This window comes from Ceratotherium simum, chromosome 38 (assembly GCF_057802395.1).
Source record: "Ceratotherium simum simum isolate JZ-2026a chromosome 38, ASM5780239v1, whole genome shotgun sequence".
NCBI lineage: Eukaryota > Metazoa > Chordata > Mammalia > Perissodactyla > Rhinocerotidae > Ceratotherium > Ceratotherium simum.
This window is the reverse complement of record NC_141937.1, coordinates 15,928,748-15,952,399: the sequence shown is the minus strand read 5'-3', so window position 1 is coordinate 15,952,399 and position 23,652 is coordinate 15,928,748. Positions and strand designations below refer to the sequence as shown.

The 23,652-nt window shown below is 43.0% G+C and overlaps 1 protein-coding gene across 2 annotated transcripts in view; it reads left to right on the top strand.

Annotated features, from left to right (window-relative positions):
• The window catches only part of AKAP12 (A-kinase anchoring protein 12), a 91,955-nt gene that overhangs the window by 60,631 nt on the left and 7,672 nt on the right, over nt 1-23,652 (top strand). Inside the window, exon 1 of one of the 2 annotated variants that reach the window (XM_087425134.1) lies at nt 9,848-10,030. The exons of the other annotated variant lie outside the window; for it this stretch is intronic. Coding sequence (XP_087281260.1) covers nt 10,006-10,030 — 25 coding nt within the window. The 5' untranslated portion in view covers nt 9,848-10,005. Of the gene's footprint in view, nt 1-9,847; nt 10,031-23,652 lie in introns of those variants that run through there. 2 annotated transcript variants of the gene reach the window in all.

The window sequence follows — 23,652 nt, the reverse complement described above, 5'->3', positions numbered from 1 at the left end:
TGGGTTATCAAGTAGTCCGCCTCTGACCCCCAGCGTTAATGCATGCATTAGTTATTTTAGTGAAAAGCAATATATGCTAGATGTAATCGATTGAACGAACTGGTTACTTTAATGTGTCTTAATAGGGACACGAGGTATGTAGATGGACACCGAGCACAAGGTGGTTATCCTGCTGTATCAGTTTGCTCGGGCTGCCATAATAAAATATCACAGACTGGGTGGCTTAAACAACAGAAATTTATCAGTTCTGGAGGCTGGGAATTCCAAGATCAAGGTGTCATCAGGTTTGTTTTCTCTGAGGCCTCTCCTTGGCTTGCAGATGGCTGCCTTCTCGCTGTGTCCCCATGTCCGCACCCCTGGTGTCTCTGTGTGCCCTCATCTCCTTTTTATGAGGACACGAGTCCGATTGGATGTGGGCCACCCTAACGGTCTCATTTTAACTTAATCACCTCTGTGAAAGCTCTCTCTCCAAATACAGTTACATTTGGATGTGCTGGGCGTTAGGGCTTCAACATGTGAATTTGGAGGGGACACAGTTCAGCCCATAACACCTGCCTTCATGATTGATCAACTGGAAAGTCAGGTTTGGGACCAAGAAGCCTTAGTGGAAGGGAACTTGGAGGCTGTCTAAACCAGGCTCCTGCCCCCACGCGGGAGGCTCTTCTGCTTAAACACTGGGGGAGGCCTGGGGAGTTTCTCCATAAAAGGAAGCCGGTTATTCCACTGAGTGAAAATATGCCTGCCTGCAGCTGCTCTCCTCTGTTCCCAGCGCTGCCTTCTGGAACCACCTAGAACAAACTCATCTCCTTTTTCCACACTGTAGCCCTCTAGGTATTTGAAAACATTTGTCATGTCTTTCCTTTAATCTTTTCTTCTCCAGGCAAAACATCTCCAGAGAAAATAAGCTGTCTCACATTAAAAGAAAAATGCCAGGGCTTATATATATGTTTCAAATATGAATGTGCTGGATGGAAGCTTGCCAGACATAACTGGTTTTCAATTTCAGTATTCCCACTTTTTAAGGATAGTTTATTTCTCAAACTCTTTAAAACATAACTTAGTTCGCTTTCAGCCAAGTATTATGTACTGAAAGAACTGATTAGAGGAGATAAGTAAATTGATACAGAAGTACATATAAAGGAGTCCCCTTATCAAGGATGTTGCTAGATGCTCTAAAGCCAGATAGAATGAAGAAAATGTCAATATATGTTGATACGTATTTCTTTTCTTTTTTTTTTTTTAAAGATTTTATTTATTTTATTTTTTCCCCCCAAAGCCCCAGTGGATAGTTGTATGTCGTAGCTGCACATCCTTCTAAAGATTTTATTTATTTATTTTTTCCCCACCAAAGCCCCAGTAGATAGCTGCATGCCACAGCCGCACATCCCTCCAGCCGCTGCACGTGGGACACGGCCCCAGCATGGCCGGAGAAGCGGTGCGTCGGTGCGCGCCCAGGATCCGAACCCGGGCCGCCAGCAGCGGAGCGCGCGCACCCAACCGCCAAGCCACCGGGCCGGCCCTGATACGTATTTCTTTTTCTTTCTTTCTTTTTTTCTGTTCTGTGGTGAGGAAGATTGGCCCTGAGCTAACATCTGTGCCAATCTTCCTCTATTTTGTATATGGGACGCCACCACAGCACGGCTTGATGAGCGGTCCGCATCTGGGATCCAAACCGGTGAACCCCGGGCCGCCGAAGAGGAGCACGCGAACTTAACCATGCCACCCGGCCGGCCCCTCATACATATTTCTAATGCTGGAATCATCAGTCACCCTTTTGGTACTTAACTCAACATGGTCATAAACATACAGCCTTACATGATACAGTAGTTAGAGATAAGAATAAGAGAATTCCCACTTTCCAAATAATTAAAGTGGAGGACGCATAGTCTCCAACAGAATGGTGTCAGCAGAGCTGGCGCTGGTACTCAGCATCCTCCTGCAGAGCCCGCGTGGTTCACCTCAGGCTCTCTGGCCTCACTGTGTAAGCTCAGTGAGGGAACTTGTTACTGAAGGGCGACGTTTTCCTCCTGCTTGTCAAATCTTGGCCCTAAACGGTCCCCAGTTGTGTTAATTTCAGTGTTCAAACACATTCAGATTCCATCACTGTCATCTTGATAAATGCATGACTGTTGGAATCTGATGCTGTTCCGATTCTTAATCCCTCGCATAGCTCAGAGAGTCCTTTTTGTCCTCGGTCTTCTGAAGATCTTACAATGATGGATCTCCATGTGAATCCATTTATTCAATAGGCTTGGTTCTCATGACCTCTTTCAGTCTAGAAACTCATGCTCTTCATTTCTGGGAAATTACTTCTTCCATTTTCCTCTTTTTCTTCTCTTTTTGGAATTACTATTATTCAGATTTTAGAACTTCTAGAATGGTCCTAATTAAAACTCTTTTTTTCCTCTATTTTTTATCTCTTAGTATTTGGCTCTGTATTCTGGGAAAACGTTCTCAAGGCTAGGTTTCATATTATTACTATATTTTAATTTCTAAGAACTGATTTTTTGTTCTAAATATTCCCTTTTGAAGTATCCTATTTGTTCTTGGCTGCAATATCTTTGATCTCTCTGAGGATTTCATTAAAAGTTTATTTCTCTACATCGCCTCTGTCTCTTCCAAATTGTTTTTTTGGGTTTTTTGTGTGTGCGTGCTTCATAGTTGAGGTTTTCGTTGCATGTCTAATGTGGGGGCTAGTCTGTCATATTCAAAAATTGATTGGAAGCTGTGTGTGCTGGGGCAATGATGGCCGTCCTTGGAGGCAGATCTGGTTGATTTCAACATCTCTTTTCCCTGGCTGGTCAAATTCCCCCAAGAAGACTTTCTTCCTGGAGTGTATATGTCTGACTCCCGGCATCCTGGAGCCTAGTGAGGGAGGGAGTCTGGGAGTGGGGTGCATAAACTCAACGTGTGTTTCATGACAGTGTCCTCGGGTGTGCCTGTGCCTTCCCTTCCCCCACTCTCCTTGCCTAGAGACTCAGTGTAACCCTGTTTATATATGATATAATTATGAATATATAATATAAACCTCCTGTCATCTACTGGGACAGGTGAGTGAAGAGTGCCTGGCTATAGAGTGTGGAAGAGGAAACCTGGGTGGGGGGGGGTGGAATCCTTTTTTTGTTTTAAATACATTTTTTAAAATTATGGAAAAATACACATAACATAAAATTTACCATCTTAACCATTTGTAAGTGTACAGATCAGTGACATTAAGTACAGTCACACTGTGTAATCATCACCACCATCCATCTCCAGATGGTGTAAAACTGCAAGTCATTAAATAACAATTCCCTTTCCCCCTCCCCCCAGCCACTGCACCCCCTCTTCTACTCTCTGTCTCTGAATTTGACTACTCTAGGCACCTCCTATAAATGAAATCATACATGTGTCAGGATTTCCTTCCTTTCTAAATATTTAAATATTATACATCCCAAGCAGTAAACGTTTTCATACATAAATCTATACCTCTCATTTTGGTATATATTTTATAAAAGTAGAATCCCCAATTCAAAGAATATAAAAATATGTGAACTTCATGAGGAGAAAAATAATATTTTACATCACTTTTATTATTTGGATTGAGTTTTTTAATATTTAATTTCCCTTAGCTTTTTTTTTTTTTTTGGTAAATTGTCTTGTTAAGCGATTTTTAAGTCCTCCTTAGCTTTTCTATTAGCTATTATTTTCAAACAGTCCCTTTGAGGAACTAGCCTTCAGATTATTTGTCTTGAGGATTTTGAATCGAACTAACCATGTCTATATAAACATGTCCAATTCAGCTGGACCATAAAATTCAATTAGCCGGTCTTTGTTTTCCTAGCAGGAAAGGCAGAGACCTGAAAATACACCGAGCCCAGGAGAACCTGCCCGTCTTGTCTATAACTTGCTAATGTCCTTTAGATTCAGTGTATATATTCATCTCCTCTTTCAGTTACTCAGTTTGCAGCAGCTCTTAATTCAACCTTAGATTGTCTTTGAAGCATTTTGAAGGAGTAACACTGGCACAGATGCTGTCTTTTCCAGCCAGAAGAAAAGAGACCTCACTGGGTTCTGGTTTATTTCCCTCCAAGTGTAACGCCAGGTTGAAAAGAAAAGGAAAGGAGAGGGGATGGGGAGGGCTGGGTTAGGTGGGTGAGTCCATTTCTCCAGTTCCCCGATTCTCATATTTGGGTCAAATACTAAAGCCTCCTTGGAGGGAGTTAATGAACCTAGTGTGGGTGCTAATTCTGGTGTACTGGCGCCTGTCGCCTCCCTTTCAGGAAAGAGACTGAAGGACCCATCTTTACTGCAGCTGTTGTCTACTAGTGCTGGCCTCCCCAGACCGCGAGGCCTCTCTAGTCCTCGTCCTGTGTCCCCAGACTGTTGACCACTGTTGCCATCTTAATCCTCTCCACCTTTGCCTTCCGATGCTGCCTTCTCCTTGATTGCCTCTAATCTCTCTCTATCCTCAGAATCCTTTTTCAGATTCCTCTTCCTCAGGGTTCCAGACCTTTTTTTCAGTGAATTTGTTTGAGGTAGCAGTGGTTTATAACATAAAATTTCAGGCGTGCATCATTGTGTTTCTTAGTTCATACACATCACCCCATTCAGATGATCTCATCGATTTGCACGCCTTCGGCTGCCTTCCTTTGGCCCTGCAGGCATCTCTCGGTTAGTGGGGGATGGAACTTTCCATTCCTTCCTCACCTGGATCACCACGGTTTCCATCTATTTTATTTCTAGAGTATCTTCCTCCTTGTCATTATTTCCCAGTTATCTTTATCTAAACCAAGTTCAAATTATGTGCCAATAACTCAGCTCCAAAACCTCCATTGGTTCCCTGCAGCCTTCAGAACTCACAAAATTATTTTTTTAAAAAAGCTTTAATGAGATATAATTCACATACCATGCAATTGACCCAAAGTATACATTTCAGTGGTTTTTAATATAGTCAGAGTTGTAGAACCATCACCACAATCAATTTATTTTTATTTATTTATTTTTTTGGTGAGAAAGATTAGCCCTGAGCTAACCTCTGTTGCCAATCCTCCTCTTTTTGCTGAGGAAGGTTGGCCCTGGGCTAACATCCTTGCCCATCTTCCTCTGCTTTTTTATATGTGGGACGCCACCACAGCATGGCTTGGTAAGCGGTGTGTAGGTCTGAGCCTGGGATCCGAACCTGCAAACCCCAGGCCACTGAAGTGGAGCACGTGAACTTAATCACTATGCCAGCAGGCCAGGCCCACCACAATCAATTTAAGAACATTTTTGTCCCCCGTAAAGACCACCCCCACAAACCTGTTAGCAGTCGCTCCCTTCCCCCACCCCCACACCCCAGTTCTAGGTAACCAGTAATCTGTTTTATGTCTCTATAGATTTGCCTATTCTGAGGTAACGAATAAGTGAAACTCTCACTATTTGCAGATGACATGATTTTATATATAGAAAACCCTAAAGAATCCATTGGAAAACTATTAGAAATAATCAACAACTACAGCAAAGTTGCAGGGTACAAAATCAATCTACAAAAAGCAGTTGCATTTCTGTATGCTAATAATGAACTAACAGAAGGAGAGCTCAAAAAGATAATACCATTTACAATGGCATCAAAAAGAATAAAATACCTAGGAATAAATCTTAATAAGGAGGTGAATGACCTATACAATGAGAACTACAAGACATTATTGAAAGAAATCGATGATGACATAAAGAAATGGAAAGATATCCCATGCACGTGGATTGGAAGAATAAACATAGTTAAAGTGTCTATATTACCTAAAGCAATCTACAGATTCAATGCAATCCCAGTCAGAATTCCAATGACATTCTTCACGGAAATAGAAAAAAGAATACTAAAATTTATATGGGGCAACAAAAGACCCCGAATAGCTAAAGCAATCCTAAGAAAAAAGATTTGCCTATTCTGAACATTTCATATAAATGGGATTAAACAATATGTCAGTATGTGCTCTTTTGTGACTAGCTTCTTCCCTTAGCAAAACTTTTTCGATATGCATCCATATTATAGCATGTATAAATACTTCGTTTTAATACTGAGTGATACCCCAGTGTATAGATAGCCTTCTGCTTTTTGGCTACTGTGAGTAACGCTGCTGTCAATATTCCTCTACGAGTTTTTGTGTGGATATAGGTTTTCATTTCTCTTGGGTCTGTATCTAGGAGGAGAATTGCTGGGTGATATGGTAAATCTTTGTTTAAGATTTGGAGGAGCTTCCAGACTGTTTTCCGAAGCAACTGCTCTATTTTACGCTCCCACCACCAATGTATGAGGGTTCCAATTTCTCCATTCCTTGTTACTGTCTGTCTTTTTGGTTACAGTCATCCTAGTGGATGTGAATTGGTATCTCATTGTGGCTTTTTTTGTGTGTGTGTGAGGAAGATCAGCCCTGAGCTAACATCTGCCAATCCTCCTCTTTTTGCTGAAGAAGACTGGCCCTGAGCTAACATCCATGCCCATCTTCCTCCACTTTATATGGGACGCTGCCACAGGTCATGGCTTGACGAGCGGTGCGTCGGTGTGCGCCTGGGATCTGAACCCTGGGCCGCCAGCAGCGGAATGCGCGCACTTAACCGCTATGCCACGGGGTCGGCCCCTCGTTGTGGTTTTGATTTGCATTTTCCTAATGGCTAATGATGCTGAGCATCTTTTCATGTGCCCATTGGCCATTTGTGTATCTACTTTAGAGAAATGTCCACTCAGATCCTTTGCCCATTTTTTAATTGGGTTATTTGTTATGAAGTTCTTAACATGTCATTCAAAACCCTTCATAATCTGGTTTCACATGTAATATTTCTAGTCTTATTTCTAGTTATCCTCTATGCCTCCTTGCCCCTCTCTGGTCTCCCCAAGTAGACTCTGAGCTTGTGGCTGTAAGAAACACTCATGATTCCCTAAATGTCATGTTCTTGATGCCTTTGCCCATGCTGGTCCCTATGCGTGGACGGCCTTCCCCTGTGCCCACGTAGGGCTGTCCCCCTCTGCCCCCCATCCTCTCAGAGGCTATCTCAGATGTATCTGTGAAGTGAGCTACGCCAGAGCCTGCTCACTTCTCCCTTGGATGTGTCTGCCACCCAAGACAGCTCCCTGAGGCCAAGGACCATATCCACTTGTATCCTTGGGTGCTTAGCATAATTACCACGGAGCAAGAACTTGGTAAATCATTGTTGAATGAACCTTGAAGATTTGGGAAAACACTTTTTCTGCCCATCCACCCATTTATGATATGGTAAACATTTTCCCATAATTTTTGCTTTGGGGGGTGATGTCTTCATCTAAAAATTCTGATTTAACAAAAACAAGCGAACTTGGAATAGAAGTGATAACAAAAGAAAGTTGCCTGCATTGTACGCTGACCAGAGGTCGGATCTTGACTCCTTCTTTCATCCTGATGGATGACTTTTCTTTGTAAATCCAGACACACAGAGGCTTACGGGCCGCTGTGCTCCACACCCAGTCCTCCATGGCTCTCAGAGGTCGAGATCAAAGCAGAACTGTCTGCTAAGAGAGTCAACAACTTGCCACATGATCTACAGCTCTGCCTCGTGGTTTTAACTGCCTCTTTAAGGATATCAAAGCTGTGTTAGTGTCTTTACGGATGCCATAAAAAGAAATAAAAAGTTTGAGTGACAAAAACTGAACGGCAATACATGTACCTTTTTTAAATGTTGTTGGGGCTTTAAATTTATAACAAGTGAAGTTTCTTCCTATGCAGCTCAGGGCAACAGCCGTTGCTTGTCCTATTTCTAGAATTTCGAGTTATAGGAAGGAAAGGAGCGGGTGGCACAGCTAAGCAAGGTCAGAATCAACAGATGCACCCCTAGGTTGAGCGTGTGTACATCGCAGGTGGCACCAGAGGACGGCCCTGTGCTGTCCCCAACAGCTGGTGCTGAGGAGTGATGCAGAACTGAGCCTTCAGACCCCCGAGGTAGCCCGGGCTCCTGGGACACCTCTGGGGAAGGGGCGCTGTGTCTGGGCTCATCGGCATGCTTGGCATGGCTGTAGACCACTCATTTAATGCAGACCACCAGTGCAGCCTCCAGAAGGGGCTTTATCCATGATCTGCAGAGCTGGGACCCTCCAGGGCTGGGGCTGGGGACATCGGTGGGGGCGGAGAGGAATGCAGAGTCGCCGTGACCCCTTAGCTGTGTGGACTGCGGAGGGACCATTAGCACCCGCAGCATTTCACACACAGCGGACTCTCATTATAACTGAAGCAATTGGTGAAGCAACGTTAAGACTCCTCTAGGGAAGATAAAAGGTCAGGGAGCTAAGTGGCTCGCTCTGGGAATCAGCTCCCAGGCGTCAGGACAAGGCGCATCACTCCCTGTTCCCACGTGCACTTACCATGAGGCCGGGTGTTTCCCTGAATATGTGGGGAAAACCCGGTCTAGGGCGAGGCTGGAGCTGCTTTTTGTAACAAAGTCTGGTTGCGGGCAACGCCCCCACCTTAACTCCGCTCAGTCTGGGCCTGACTGTGGTGCGTCGCGCCCCCTAGTGGCCACAAGGAGCAACTACGTGCCGCGCCAGCCCGCCAGCTCGCCTGTGCTCAGCTCTTTTCTTTCTTTTCTTTATTTTTATTATTTTATTGAGGTCATATTGGCTTATAACAGGAGGTGGGGGGGCGAAAGGGATAAAGGGGCACATATGTCTGGTGACGGATAAAAACTAGACTGTTGGTGGTGAACACGATGCAGTCTATATAGAAACTGTGAAATATAATAATGTACACCTGAAGTTTACACGTTATCAGCTTTTTCTTGATAACTCTCTTTTCCTTCACTCTTCTCTTTACTGTGCCCCCACCCTCCTCCCTGCCCCCAAGAAGTAATGAACAAGATTTTCACAGTCTGAAGAAAAGAGCAATAGTAAAAGCTTTCTTTTGTTTGCTTAGGGAAAGAGCTCGTGTGGGGTCAGACAGGCAAAGCATGAAGTGATAAATAGGAAGGGGATGAAACAGGAAATTGACAAATCGTAGGAACACACCAACTCGTTTATCACTTATCTTCTGTCTTCATAGAGAACAAATCTGAAGTTTCCGTGAAAAGAATTTCAGAATTTAGGGCTGTCTGAAATTTTCTGAATTTTTAACATAAGTTCTGACTGATGTTAATGTCGTGTGCTTAGATATTAGAGGTGTGATGGTGTCTGTATATTGGAACATGGCATAGTTTGATCCTAATTTTTAGCTAATTTCTACCATAAAAAAAGAAACCCAACAGATCTAATGCTCAAATATTTGGGGTTTTTAAAAGTTGCCTTGATCATAAAAGACACAACATTCGCCTTGTGACAGCCCTTCTCAAAGAGTTCAGGAAACAGGACAACCCTCAGATCAGTGCACCGTGTGTGCAAAACAGATGTGAAAATATAAAATACTGTAGGTGCTAAAAAGGGAACAGTGTTTTGCACTTCATCAGCCTTTAAACAAACATAAGGATACAGATCACAGTATAAAAAAAAGGCAGTAGAATTTAATATCTGTGCTGTTGTTTCCTTTAAGGAATATTAAAAGCTGAGATACAGAAGTAAGTCGGTGCCAGGAATGAAGTCATGGTTTAGATAAAATGCTGCTGACTCTGGTCTTATTCATCCCAGCAACTTTTAAACCCTCCCTGGGTCTCTGCAGAGCCTTAGTGACCACTAACAGAGACCAGCTACAGGGAGGGCTCCTCTCCTTTAAAATGAAACACAGGACTCCAGAGCGCTCTGCCAAGTCCTGGAGCGCAGCGAGGGCGGGGCCGGACCCCAGCCCGGCCCTGGGAGGGTGGGCGGGCGTGGGTCCTCCTATAATTAGCCGAGGAGACGCATCCTCTGTCAGCCTTTTGCTGCAGCTCTGAAGGCACCTCCGGTTCTCCCTAATCCTCTGAGGGTGGCTTGGCGCTTAGTTCTTTCTGATCGCAGCAAGATTGCACGGGGTTGGCAAGACCCCGTCCTGCTCCAGCCAACTGCCAAAGGAGGGCAGGGGCCGGCTGTTCTTCTCATCTGGAGGTGTGCTGGTAAATATGCTGGGGATCATTGCTATCACAGGTAAGGCGGAAGCCAGGTCGCCGGTGTTCTGCCTGGGCGCCAGGTGGAGGATCTGCTTTGTTCTCTCCAACCTGCATTTGGATGGGGGGTGGGGGGCCTCCAGGTCAGTGGCTGGGAAGAGTGATGGCCAGAGCATTCTCTCTTTGGCTCAGGAAGAACCAAACAAACTTAATGTTTTCTTTTTGCCCATGCAGGAGTCTTCTCCACTGTGCCTAGGGGAGACCTTGAATATATTCTGTTAGGGTTTGTATCCTTTCAAACCCTTGGGGAGAGGAACAGCTAAGGAGGTGCATGTTGGATTGGGGTGAATTTGAAAATGATTGTGAAAGCCAGCCTAACCACTTGCTGTAGTCCTAAAAAAAGTAAATTCCTATTTTTGAGAAATTGCAATATTTGGCATTTTGACTTGCTCATTAGGAACTTTCAACGCAGGTCCACTTAATGCAGGCGATTTAGGGGACTCAACTTTTAGCCCAGGTTTAAGTGGTGGTTTTAATAAAGCCATAGTTACTATAAAACTGGTGGCTAGCAGGCAACAGCATTTGGGCAATGAATAGAAAAAATGTATGTTTTGTAAGCTTGCTTTTTACAAGTCTGGCTGTGAGTATGAATTGTAATATTTAATACCTCCCTCTAGCAAATGTTACATATATCAAACTCAGGATGCACTTATGGCTCTGCTAACTTGGTGTTGTATTGTTCTATGCAATTGTGCCATAGCCTGACTCCTTAAGAACCTACCTTTCTCCTCCTCTCTCTGCCTTTCCCCCATCAAGAAAATTAAACTCTGCGCACTCTCCGCTACTGGAGGCCGGGGTTCGGATCCCGGGCGCGAACCACCGCACTGCTTGTCCGGCCGTGCTGAGGTGGCATCCCACATACAGCAACTAGAAGGATGTGCAACTATGACATACAACTATCTACTGGGGCTTTGGGGAGAAAAAGGGGAAAAAAAGGAGGAGGATCGGCAATAGATGTTAGCTCAGGGCTGGTCTTCCTCAGCGAAAAGAGGAAGATTGGTGTGGATGTTAGCTCAGGGCTGATCTTCCTGACAAAAAGAAAAAACAAAAAAAACTAAACTCCATTTGCTAATTTAGATTTATAAAACCAGTTCTTTTCTAAATATTTGAGATCATTGCTCGCCAAATGTACATTTTTCTTAAAAGCACAGTATAGAATTTGTAGGACTTAAAATTTTTCTCAACATAATTGCTTTGGCAAAGCCTTGTCCTTTGGAATTTTAAATGAATGTGAAAGTTGAGCAAAACTAAAAATATCTCACACTTCCTATAGATTAGCTTGTTTATGTTGAGATTTCCTTAAAATTCCTTTCCCAAGTTAATTCGACGAGCCTTTCTACCATTTACCTAGCACGAAAATTCAAGATACCTGGAAGTTATTATTAGACTCTACAAAATAAAAAAATTAAAAAACAAAATTCTCCATTTTTTCCAGATGGTTGATTTTTCCGTGAATGAAACATACAAATGCCCCATCCCGAGAAAGCCGGCCTGGGAGTGTGGTCTGTGGGGTGTCAGAAGGGGTGGGGCTTCCATGATCCTAACTCTTTTCTGGGTGCTTTTTGTATGCAGCATGATCCATAGCACATTATTTGATTAGTTTATCACGTGCTGAGTTTTTTTGTGAGAAAGGAAGGTGGTCCTTTTTATCAGTAATTAAGAGTTAAACTTCGGGTACTTAAGGGGGCTTTAAAAAATCGGTTCAGATAATCCCAATGGAATGATAAATGAACAGAAACAGGAAAAGACTGTCTAATTTTTAAGGCAATTTCAAGTAATTGGATCTGCTGCTTTCTGGGTTTAGGAGGTTGTAGCAAAATTTGGTACTTTTTCCTGGTAGTAAGAAAATGCACAGGAGACCTTAACTCGAAGTTTAACAGCAAACAAACATTTCTTAGTGGAAGAAGTGAAAAATAAAAGCTTCGCCTGTGTTGTTTTTTTTTCCTCTGCAAGTTACCCTGATAAGATTTACAGTCAATAGTCTTTAAGTAGTTGGTTAGAATCTTGAAAAGCAACGGTTTGAAAATTGGCATTAAGGATTAATTAAAAATCAAAGGTTTCTTTAACTTTGGGATTGCTGATTTAAATAACGCGGAAGAAAGTTATTCTCGTCCTCTTCTAATAGCATTACGTTCTTCGAGGAGTGTGTTTAAATTTTACAATTAATGGGAAGGAGACAGGACTAATGATATTTTTGTGGAAACGAGTTTTCGTTTCTGAAAGTAGGGAAAAGCTAACACTTAATACTAACCATTTTTATCCCCTCCCCGGGCCCCGTACACACAAACCACTGACATGTATGCGACAGAACATGAATTATGAAATGATAGATTTTTCGCATTCCATAGTATTGCCTTTCCTGAAGTCTTTCCCTCACATCACAGTAGCAATAACTTAGTTTACAAACTAGAAAATAAGCAATTTGACACGATGATGAGGAAAGAGGTGTTCTTCCCCTGACACACACATCCATGGCATGCCAGCAAAATAAAAAAAGTGCTTTTTGAATTGGGAAAATATCTTTCCTGATTTCCCTAACACTCACACATATTATTGAGACTAACTGTGGATTATCATCAGGAATTAGGGCAGCATTATTCTTTATCTTTAAAGTCAACTGGGGAAGAAAAGACTCCTCCAACTTTCCTGCAAGTTCTAGATGATTGATAACTCACTTTTTTATGCAAATCATTTTACACAATTAAAAAAAAACCCAACCCCTCCTTATGGCTGCCTTGCAGGCAGCTTAGTTGTAAAAAGAGACTCATAGGACATGAAATTCCTACCCTCACAACTGTCTGAGTAATAACTACCGCTGAGTGCGCATTCTGTGTGGCCATTATTATTCCCCATAATAATCCTGCAAAGAATGGTTGCTTAACCCCCCTATTATCGTGAAAACGAAGTTTCTCTTGGTGTTCCGCGGCTACTAAGAGGCGCTGCCCTAGAGCGCCTTGTTAGGACCTCTTTCTCATTGGGTAAAGGATGCTAATGTTGGCTAGAGGTGCCCACATGTTTACACGCCTGCCCAGATGTATAGGGACCATTGGATGTCACTGTCAAGGCCAGGGGCAATGGTGACCGTCACCTTTGAGCTCCTGTACGGGGTTTGGCTTCTCTGGGTTCTAATCCCAGTTAAACATCTCCCTTTGGAGGTTTTGTGGTTAATGAATGTTAGAACGAGCCAAGTTGGGTGTGTAGGATATAAGGGACGAATTTAGAATGCAGAGAATTCCTGAAGAAATTCCAAGACAAGGCTGCACATCGTGGGGGAACATTAACCAACTCCAGATGTTGCAGCAAGCAGTCCTGATGTGCGTGGGGAAGGGGGAACACTCAGTTAGGCTAAATTTAGAAAAATCAGTGTTGTAGCTTTTTTCAGTATTGCACTTTTTCTCTAACAAAAATGATAGTTGTGTCGTCGAAATACAATAGCTAAGTTTGGGTAAAAACATTAAAATTTTGTGATATATAATATGACATTCCTTAAAAGTTTTTTTTTCCTTTTATACCTAAAATAAAAGAAAACAAGTTATACTTTTATCTCTTAATCTCTAAGTTTTTGGAAGAGTGAGAAAAGAAAGGCAATCTTGCAGCTTTTGAAAAAACTGATTATTGCATTTTGTGGAACTTGGGGGAGGGTATCCATGTTGAAAGCAGCTTTAACCTTTTTGAGATCATTGACCCTTTGAGACTTTAGGAGGTGGAGGAATTAGGCTATTTTCACAAGGAAAATGTCTATATGCCTACACTCGTTGTAGATCTCTTGTGACTGATTTTATAAATTGGGATTAACTGGACATTATCTGCAGATAAACATAGTTTAGTAGAAGATAACACCCAAATGGGAAAAGCTTTAACAATTCTGCCAAAGTGGGATTTCTATATATGAAATGACATCAATTTTGCTGTCTTGAGACGTCATTAAAGATACAACGTGTCATAGAATTTCACATTTATTTGACATCGTGACTATTCTTCAGTCCATACTTATTTTAACTTTGAAAGGACTTGTTATAACAAAGCTGTTCAAAATATTAAAAAACATGTAGATTATTATTAAAGCTGTCTTATAAGTTTTCCTGCAATCTAATTGAGAGTAGTTCATACTTTTAAAAATGAAAATATGGTGACAGGTGTTCACTCCATAAAGTATGTACTACGGGGTGTCCTTTTTCTTCACCATTTCACTTTTTATTAAGGATGCTTTTCATTTGCCTTAGAAAAACAGAAGACAGACAAAAAGCTTACCCAAAGTCTTTGCTGTAATAAGACAACTTCAAGAGGCTGTACTAGCAGCTTCCTCCGTGTCCAGCTGTCTCCTGCCTGCATCTATATGCCATACCTTCCCCCGGAGCCTCCTGCTAGGGCGTGTTCAGAAAATTACATCATTTTTTAATCATTCTTTTCTCTTCCAAGTCATGTTTTCAAGGTATTGACACTCACACAGGCATATGATTAGATCTCTTCCCAGAAAAAGGAAACAGAAATACACAGTTGCTGTGGTTGTGTTCATTTGAGAAGGAAGACTTGTATGATGCTGCTTCCACTAATGGTGGACATGGAGAAACATGGCGACACAAGCCATATACCAGGCAAGACTGTGTTGGGTGGTACCAAGGAGTGTAGGGACCTTGGCAAAGACTGTAGTCTTCTCCCCCCTTTTAAGAATCTGCGGGGTGGGGAGAGGCCCAGTGACTAGCAGGACAGTATGAAGTGGGAGGTATCTGCCAGTCCTGCCTCCTAGAGGCTTCTCCAGATGACACACCAACCGACTCCCTTTCTAATCTTTTTTGGCCGGTTTTGATGCTTGGTGAGAATGTGGAGTTTTTAGCCAAACTGTGGCATCAGTGAATAAGTGAGCATTGTGTTTGGACTTGATGGGCATTTGAGAGACTTGCTGGATTCATAGCAGTGCTCTTCAGAATCGCTGGATAATTCAAAGCCCCACATGATTGATAATTATACATTGTGTCAGAGAGGCCCACTCCAAACCCAGCTGTTTCTGTGGCAGGACTTTTTGGGTGCCAAGAATGTGCATCCCCAAGTCAGTGATGCTTCGTTGATGAAACTCTTCCTATCCAATTGGACAAATCTAAGGCAGACAATAATTCTATAGGGAGCTGATGTGTCAAATTTTAGCAGAGGAGATTTTGAAGTTACTTAAAAGCAAATTTACTAATGAAATGTTTGTAAGTATAGTTGTGAATGGATTCTACTGTGCAAAGTCTGAACAGGAGAACTTTTGGACTGTCTTTCCCAGAAGATATTAAATTCATCAGCCTCCTGTCACTCATCTCCTCTGTTCACTCCCATCAGCCAAACCTGCTGGCTTGGTCCTCTCCTCCCTGCCACCCCACATCTTTTGAGCTGTTCTTGTATGCGTTTAACAGCCTCCTTTTGCTCACCAAGCTATGATCTTTAACTCATTCAGAACCAGCATGCAGACAGCACATGCAAATACCTTTAAAAAGGTTTCTGCTAACCACAAACTAGAACATGGATGGGAATGATGATGATCTTTTCTGGGGATTTCCACCTTCAGTCAGACCCTGGGAAATGTGGGGTGATTTTGATGAACTGTGTACAGTTGGACTGGGAGAGCAAGAAAAGTGAGGAAGGGAGTTCATAGAAAGAAGGGCTGCTCTTGGTCCAAAATGGGGTACAGAATCTACATGGTACAAATAAAGAGAGAGGAGAGGGAGCTAACTCAAGATGTCTGTGCCCTGGTTTTTCCCCATGAGATGTTTATGTTAGAAGTCAAAGAGGTAAAAGTAGGCGGCAATTTGACTTTACAGAATTTGAAAGGGCACCTAAACTTGATGTATTGGTGGATTTCTGCAGCGTCTTCTGGTCCTGCAGGTCTAGGACAGGCTCAAGGAGGCTTGGGAAGGCTTGGAAGGTCTGAAAGCTGTTCAATACTGCCCCCTTCTGTTCAAAAACTCGTTCAGGGGTTTGGACAATGATTTTATACACGTGAATGTTTGTGACACAGTGCAATAGTGAAAAATTGGACCAACGTAAATTGTCTTAACATTAGGGGACGCGAAAATAAATGTATGTCGTAGTTTTGAAGACTATTGAATAATATATCCAGAAGAAAACACTCACAGATGTTAATAGTGATTATCTCTGGACGTTGTCTTTATGGATGTCATTCCCATTCTCTGTATTTTAAAATCGTCTACAATTTATATCGATTACTTTTGGAATTGGTAAAAGGTACTTAAAAATAAGTAGTTCTGTTCTGAAGAAAACAATGACGCAAACAAAGGAACCGTTAGAGTTTTTGTTTTATTATTTTTTTCTTAATTTAATTAATTAATTTATTTTTCCCCCAAAGCCCCAGTAGATAGTTGTATGTCATAGCTGCACATCCTTCCAGTTGCTGTATGTGGGGCGTGGCCTCAGCATGGCCGGAGAAGCGGTGCGTTGGTGTGCGCCTGGGATCCGAACCCGGGCCGCCAGCAGCGGAGTGCCCGCACTTAACCACTAAGCCACGGGCCGGCCCTGTTTTATTATTATTATAGACTTCATCCTCATAACTGACCTTTGCAGGAGGTACTGGAGGTGACCTGTGTTACAGGTGGGGTCACCAGGAGCAGAAGCTTCAGGAAATTTGCCCGAGGGCCCAACGCTAGTAAGTGGTGCAGCTGAAATCTGAATACTCTTCTGTCTCCAAAACTTCTACTCTTCAATCTTCTTCCCCTTTATCTGAAGTTTTTTTTGGGGGAAAGGGGGAGAGTAGTTTCTCTATTATTTAATACATTGATAAAATTTATATATGGTATGTAACGTGAGGCAAAGACCCAGTGTCTTCCTCTAACATCAGGGAGGGTGAATCTTCACTCTCTTCCATTTTTGTTGTTTTCTACATTTTTATTAGTTATCTGCACTTCTTTATTCTTCTGAGTGATTTTTTAAAAATCACTTCAAGCGTACAGAAAGTTGCAAAAATAAAAGCAGTACAGAGAACATCCATCTATATACCATTTACCCAGTTACCTGTTGTTAGCATTTTACCTCATTTGCTTCATTCTTTACTCTCATGCTCTTTCTATGTTGGAAAACAAAACAAAAATAAAAACCAGCATACAGGTTCCTGAAAGGTCTTATGTGGCCATGAGATATAAAAGTTTCTGAACCATTTGAGGGTAAGTTATATACAGCATGGTCCTTTACTCCTAAATACTTCGGTGTGTATCTCCTAAGAATAGAAATATTCCCTTTCATACCCTTAGTAGCGATATCCATGTCATATTTGCATTATTATAGTACTTTTATATATAATCCACCATCCTTATTCCAATTCTCTCAGTTAATCTAATAATGTCCTTTAGCATTTCCTGCTAGCATTACAAGATCCATCCTTGGGGCAGGTATTACATGCCATATTCTTCACCTGCTTTGCGTCTGGAACATTTCTTTAAAGACATTGACATGTTCTAAGCATATAGTTCTCCTCTCCCCAGTTCCACTGAGTTCCTTATTTTGAGTCTGTTTTCTCCTAATTCAGTTTGGGTTGTGCATTCTTAGCCACAGATGATACTGTGTCCTTCTCAGGGTATTGCACACGATGTCCATCTGTCCCTCGTAGGTTGGTGTTAAGCTGTTGCCAGATGTCTCCACTGTCTAGGTAGACTTTCCTCACTGTTTTGACTATTAAGCATGTAAATATCCTGCCCACCCCTCCCAATTAAGAGCCCATTGATTCTTGGCTTTATCCAGTCTTTACCTTGATGGTTACAAAAGGAAGGTCAGGTCATCATTGGAATCACTATCTGTGCGTGGGCGGGTAGGATGTTTGTGTTCTTTCTTGTTTTTAAAGCATGACTGTGACAGTGAAGAAACTTCTTTTTACACTGAAATAGAATTTAAATTGCTCTTCACACCAGACATATAGCAATTTTTCCATCTAAGTGTGGGAGTTGACATGTGTAAATACTTTTTTCTTGTCGTAAGTGGCAGTTACAAATTATAAAAAGTTATAATGATTTACCAAAAATAAGAATTTTAATGCTTTCAAAGTGTGTAGAATTAATTTTTCTTTTAAAAAGAAAACTTTGTGTTTGCTCCTATTTAATGCATCGACTCTAAGTGCTCGCCTGCCAGTCTTTGGCCCACCAGAGATGCCACACACCTACTATATGACACTGGCCAAGTCACATGACCATTTTAAACAAATATTTATTTTTTAGAGCAGTTTTAGGTTCACAGCAAAAATGAGTGGAAAATATAGAAAGTTCCTATGTGCTCCCTGCCCCCACATGTGCATAGCCTCTCCCACTATCAACATCCCCCACCAGAGGCGTACGTTTGTTACAATTGATGAGCCTACATTGACACGTCATTATCACCCAAAGTCCATAGTTTACATTAGGGGTCACTCTTGGTCTTGTACATTCCATGGGTTTGAACAAATGTATAATGACATCCTTCTCCCATTATAGTATCATACAGAGTAATTTCACTGCTCTAAAAATTTTCTGTGCTCTGTGTATTCATCCCTTCCTCCCCTGCTGCCCCTGGCAACACAGATCTTATTGTCTCCATAGTTTTGTCTTTTCCAGAATGTCATTTAGTTGGAAACATACAGTATGTAGCCTTTTCAGATGGGCTTCTTTCATTTAGTAATATGCGTTTAAGGTTCCTCCATGTCTTTCATGACTCAATAGCTCATTTCTTTTTAGCGCTGAATAATATTCCATTGTTTGGATATACCATACTTTATCCATTCACCTAATGAAAAACATATTGGTTACTTCCAAGTTTTTGCAATGCTGAATCAAACTGCTGTAAACATCCGTGTGCAGGTTTTTGCGTGGACCTGTTTTCAGCTCATTTGGGTAAGTACCAAGGAGCATGATTTCTGGATCGAATGTTGACTATGTTTGGTTTTGTAAGAAACCGCCAAACTGTCTTCTAAAGTGACTGTACCATTTTGCGTTTCCCGCATAGAACCATTTTTGAAGTCAGTTTATTTCCCTGGGAACAGTTTGGAGGGACCAGGTGAGCTCCACCTTCAAGCTCTGAGGCTCTCTGACTCTAAATGATCACTCTGTCATGTGAACGTGTGCGAGAGCCCCAGAAGTTAAAGCCCTTGCAACCGAGGGTCCTGCCATGGCTTGGGCCATTGCCGTGGGTTTTGGAAAGTACCACTTAGTTTTGGGCCAGTAAGAGGGAGGCAGTTGAGGAGCCCAACAGCAGTGAGGTTGAGCAGCATTTTGGCAGTCGTTTAGCCATTTAGGACTGGTTTTCGGCCTGGGTGTGCTTGGATTTGGTGAGAGACCCCATGGGGGTGATGCACAGGGCCTCCTGGGCTGGGGCTGGGGGCGCCGGGCGGGCGAGGAGGCTGCGCCCTCTGTGACGTGCGCGGTGGGCCGCAGGGGGCGCCCTGGTCAGCAGCTGGGCCTGCTCTCAGCCGCCAGTCTCCGTTCCGCGATGGGGCAGCCGGCAGAAGGCTGGGCCTCCCGGGTCTCTGCAGGGCGCGGCCATGCCCTGGTGGAGTAAACTCTGCTGTGAGTAGCGCGCCCCCCAGCGGCGGGGGACGCGGCGGGAGATGGGGGTGTGGGTTTCCCTCCTTGGAAGCGCGCAGGGAGGTGTTGGGAAGCGACGAGGCGGCGCCCGGTGCAGCCATCGCCCAGGGCTGCAGAGAGACCCTCCCGGCTCGGACTCGGAGCCCCTGCTGCCCCTGGACCTCGTGCGGCCCTCGACAGGGCTGGCCCAAACCCTCCACTCTCGGAGCCTCATCCAACCCGGAGATCTGAGGACAGAACCGCAGTGCAAGGGATGCCCCAGGGCGCGCGGTGCTTCCTGCCAGAAAAGCACACAGCCCCGAAGACTCTGACTTGGAAGGGGTGTCAGGTTGGAATAGAGATTGTGCGGGCTGGAGTCACCCGCGAAGGGCTTGGGGCCGGAGGAGAGGTAGAACGTGATACAGGCCTCAAAAAAATCACTAGGATTTAGCAAAGGCCAGAACTTGCTTTCATTAGGGAGTCCGGAGGCGAGCAAAATGAGGGCTGCGGGGCAGGATGGGCCAGGCCTGGCTGCTGGGGCTGCAACACGGGGCATGTGTAGCCGAGTAATAGGGAACGTAGACCTGGGTTTCAGTGCGGGTGAGTCGCCTCGTGATGGCACGTGGTTTGCGGCAGGATGTATACCAATAACGTGCACGTGTGCCATCAAGTTCGATTTTCTGTTGGAACCTAATTTAACAGCCTTGTTTGCCAGGCTCGGTAGTTGAGAAAAGAGTATCCTCTGGGTCCTGGAGCTGTTAGGGATGTTTGATGGCTAGTGATGTGACCAAAGCGGTATTTTAGGAAGCAGGGGCTCTCTCTGTAAGGTGTGTTCAGGTCGGACTGCTGCAGAAGGCAAGTGGAAGCTGCAGTCAGGGCTGAGCTGGGTTGTCCAGCCTGTTCACAGAGCACAAAGGCACCATCTGGGCCAGCAGGGGCCCTGTCTGGAAGGTGGTTGTACAACAGTCGCTCTTAGGATTACTTAGGTCAAAAGGGACTACAGACCAGTTAACCAGTTAGGATTTAAAAATTTCCTGTCATCTTCAATACTTTTCTTTTGTGTGTGTTCAGCCTATATACCACTCAATCTAAAGAGAAAATCTGAATATTGCTAAGCTAGTCCAGAACTATCAGTAGCTGTTTGGTTCTGCCAATTGGCAGCTGTTCATCGTTGTCTTCCTAGTTTTGACTGTCAACATTCCAATCCTACCAGAATTAAAAAATAAAAAAAAGTGTTACAAATTGAAACACAGCTTTAGGAGCATGGAGGGAAAATCAGGGCAAAAATGGTGTTTATAATGCCTATTTTCTTCCACTATGTTAGCAAAATGCCTCTGCATTTTCCAGTGAATTGTAGAGGTTAGTTAATGAGTGAGTGTTTTTTACCTCATATGTGCTGGCAGGAAATTTAATTTATGTTTGTGTTCATTACTAGTGAAATTGTATTAGAATCCTGTTTATTATTGGGGTTTGACTTTTTTCGGTAGTGTGTTTCCAATGATATCATCCACCTTTAAAAAAAAGAACGTCCCATCTCTTATGTTGCATTACAAGTGTTTGCAGAAAGTTCTCTTGTGAGTATGCTTTAATAATTGGGAAAATTTGTAAGAAGTAGTTCATGGAAATGCACTTCAAGTCTTGAGATTTAACTATAAGCAGGTTTATAATAGGAACAAAGGGAAACTTATAGCATTGTTTTCTCATTTCAGAAGATTATACGTGGTTTTAAAAAAAATAATGGGAAGACAGTGTTCCCCAGAAGACTCTGACTTAAAAGCAGTGTCAGGGGGTGGGATAGTCTGGACAGTCGAATCGTATATGTCTGGATTTTTCTGTCTCTTGGAGTATTTGCCTCAGTGTTTAATGTGGATGATAATTTTTTCTTTATTGTTTGTGAAGTCTAAAGTTAGTCACGAATGTGTGTTCTTTAGTGACTCCTTTTTAAAAAAAGGAGAATTGTTTAGGAAGAGTACTTCAGATCACTATAATGAGATTCTTGGCTTTTGTTCCAACCTCCTTCTCTATCTGAAATGTTCAGTTCTCGGTATTTTCGAATTGTTATTTTTTTAATGCTACCTTAGATTCTGATGTCAGTTAGAATAAAAGGATTGGCTGATGCCCAGAACTCTTTTTTTTGTGTGTGTGTGTGAGGAAGATTGGCCCTGAGCGAACATCTGCCAATCCTCCTCTTTTTCCTAAAGAAGACTGGCCCTGGGCTAACATCCGTGTCCATCTTCCTCTACTTTACATGGGACGCCGCCACAGCATGGCTTGACAAGCGGTGGGTTGGTGTGCGCCCAGGATCCGAACTGGCGAACCCTGGGCCAACGCAGCAGAGCACGTACATTTAACTGCTTGCACCACCAGGCCGGCCCCTGATGCCCAGAACTCTTAGAGAGACAGCTATGGCACTGTCACCAAGGCAAAGGCCCACCCACCACTGCCACACATGGGTAGTTTTAGAATGCTTCCTCAGTTTCCCTTCCTTACTCTCTGTCGAATAACAGGCTGAGATAATCTACAGTTTTTATCTATGAATATCCAAACATCTGGTTATATTTCAAAAGGGAAAAAAGGACGTTAGATTAGTTTATAGCATAATGTAAGGCACATTGAAACAGGGCTCTGCCCATGGGCTCTAGTCTTAACTTGGTAGCACCTTGGACAGTTTTTCAGTTAACTTTCTAGGCTTCAGTTTTTAAAGTTTTTTTTTTTTTTTAATAATTTTATTTATTTATTTTTTCTGCCAAAGCCCCAGTAGATAGTTGTATGTCATAGCTGCACATCCTTCTAGTTGCTGTCTGTGGGACCCGGCCTCAGCATGGCCGGAGAAGCAGTGAGTCAGTGCGCGCCTGGGATCTGAACCCGGCCGCCAGCAGCAGAGCGTGCGCGCTTAACCTCTAAGCCACGGGGCCGGCCCTAGGCTTCAGTTTTAAAATAAAACCCAGTAAATAGTACAATGGAAATGTATAGACGTAGATTTCTAATATTTCATGTAAAGAATAAAATTATTTTTATGAGGACAGAGGATTATATAAACTGAAGGAGTCTATGGATTTGGGGAAGCATGTGGTTTCTGTATTTCCAAATATTTCTGTATTTCAAATATTTTTTTTTTTTAATAATTTTTATTTATTTATTTATTTTTCCCCAAAGCCCCAGTAGATAGTTGTATGTCATATTTGCACATCCTTCTAGTTGCTGTATGTGGGACGCGGACTCAGCATGGCCGGGGAAGCGGTGCGTCGGTGGGCGCCCGGGATCCGAACCCGGGCCGCCAGCAGCGGAGCACGCGCACTTAACCGCTAAGCCATGGGGCCAGCCCTGTATTTCAAATATTAATTGCTGTGTTCTAAGTATTGGTATAGAGACTAGTTATAATTACTAAGCTTCATTTTATGTTGTGACATTAAGTCTGTTGTTACAATATATTTATTGAGACCTTTTTTTTGGTGTCAATTTTAATTGACCTCTTTGTTTATTTAAGAAAGCAGTACATGTCCTGTATAGAAAATTAGAAAATTGAGACAAGCAAAACTAAAATATATCACATCCCCACCCCCCAGAGATCATATGTGATGGGCATGGGTGTGCATGTGTGTGTGTGAGCTTGTGTGTCTGTGAGAGAGAGAGAGGTTGTTAAACCAAAGTGAGGTCATACTGTACATACTGTTTGGTAACCTACTTTTCTTCAGTCAAAATTTCTACTCCTAGGGGCTGGCCTGGTGGCCTAGTGGTTAAGTTCGTGTGCTCTGCTACTGGCGGCCCAGGGTTTGCAGGTTCAGATCCTGGGCACAGACCTATCCACCACTCATCAAGCCATGCTGTGGCAGGCACCCCACATATAAAGTAGAGGAAGATGGGCATGGATGTTAGTCCAGGGCCAATCTTCCTCAACAAAAAAGAGGAGGATTGGCAACAGGTGTTAGCTCAGGGCTAATCTTCCTCATACACACAAAAAAATTTCTACTCTTTCATTTCAGTTAAAATTCATCTCATGTAATCCCAAATTATATTTCCATTTTCCCAAGAAGACCCAAAAATGTCCTTTAACTGGTTTGCCCTGACAAATATCCAATCCACACCC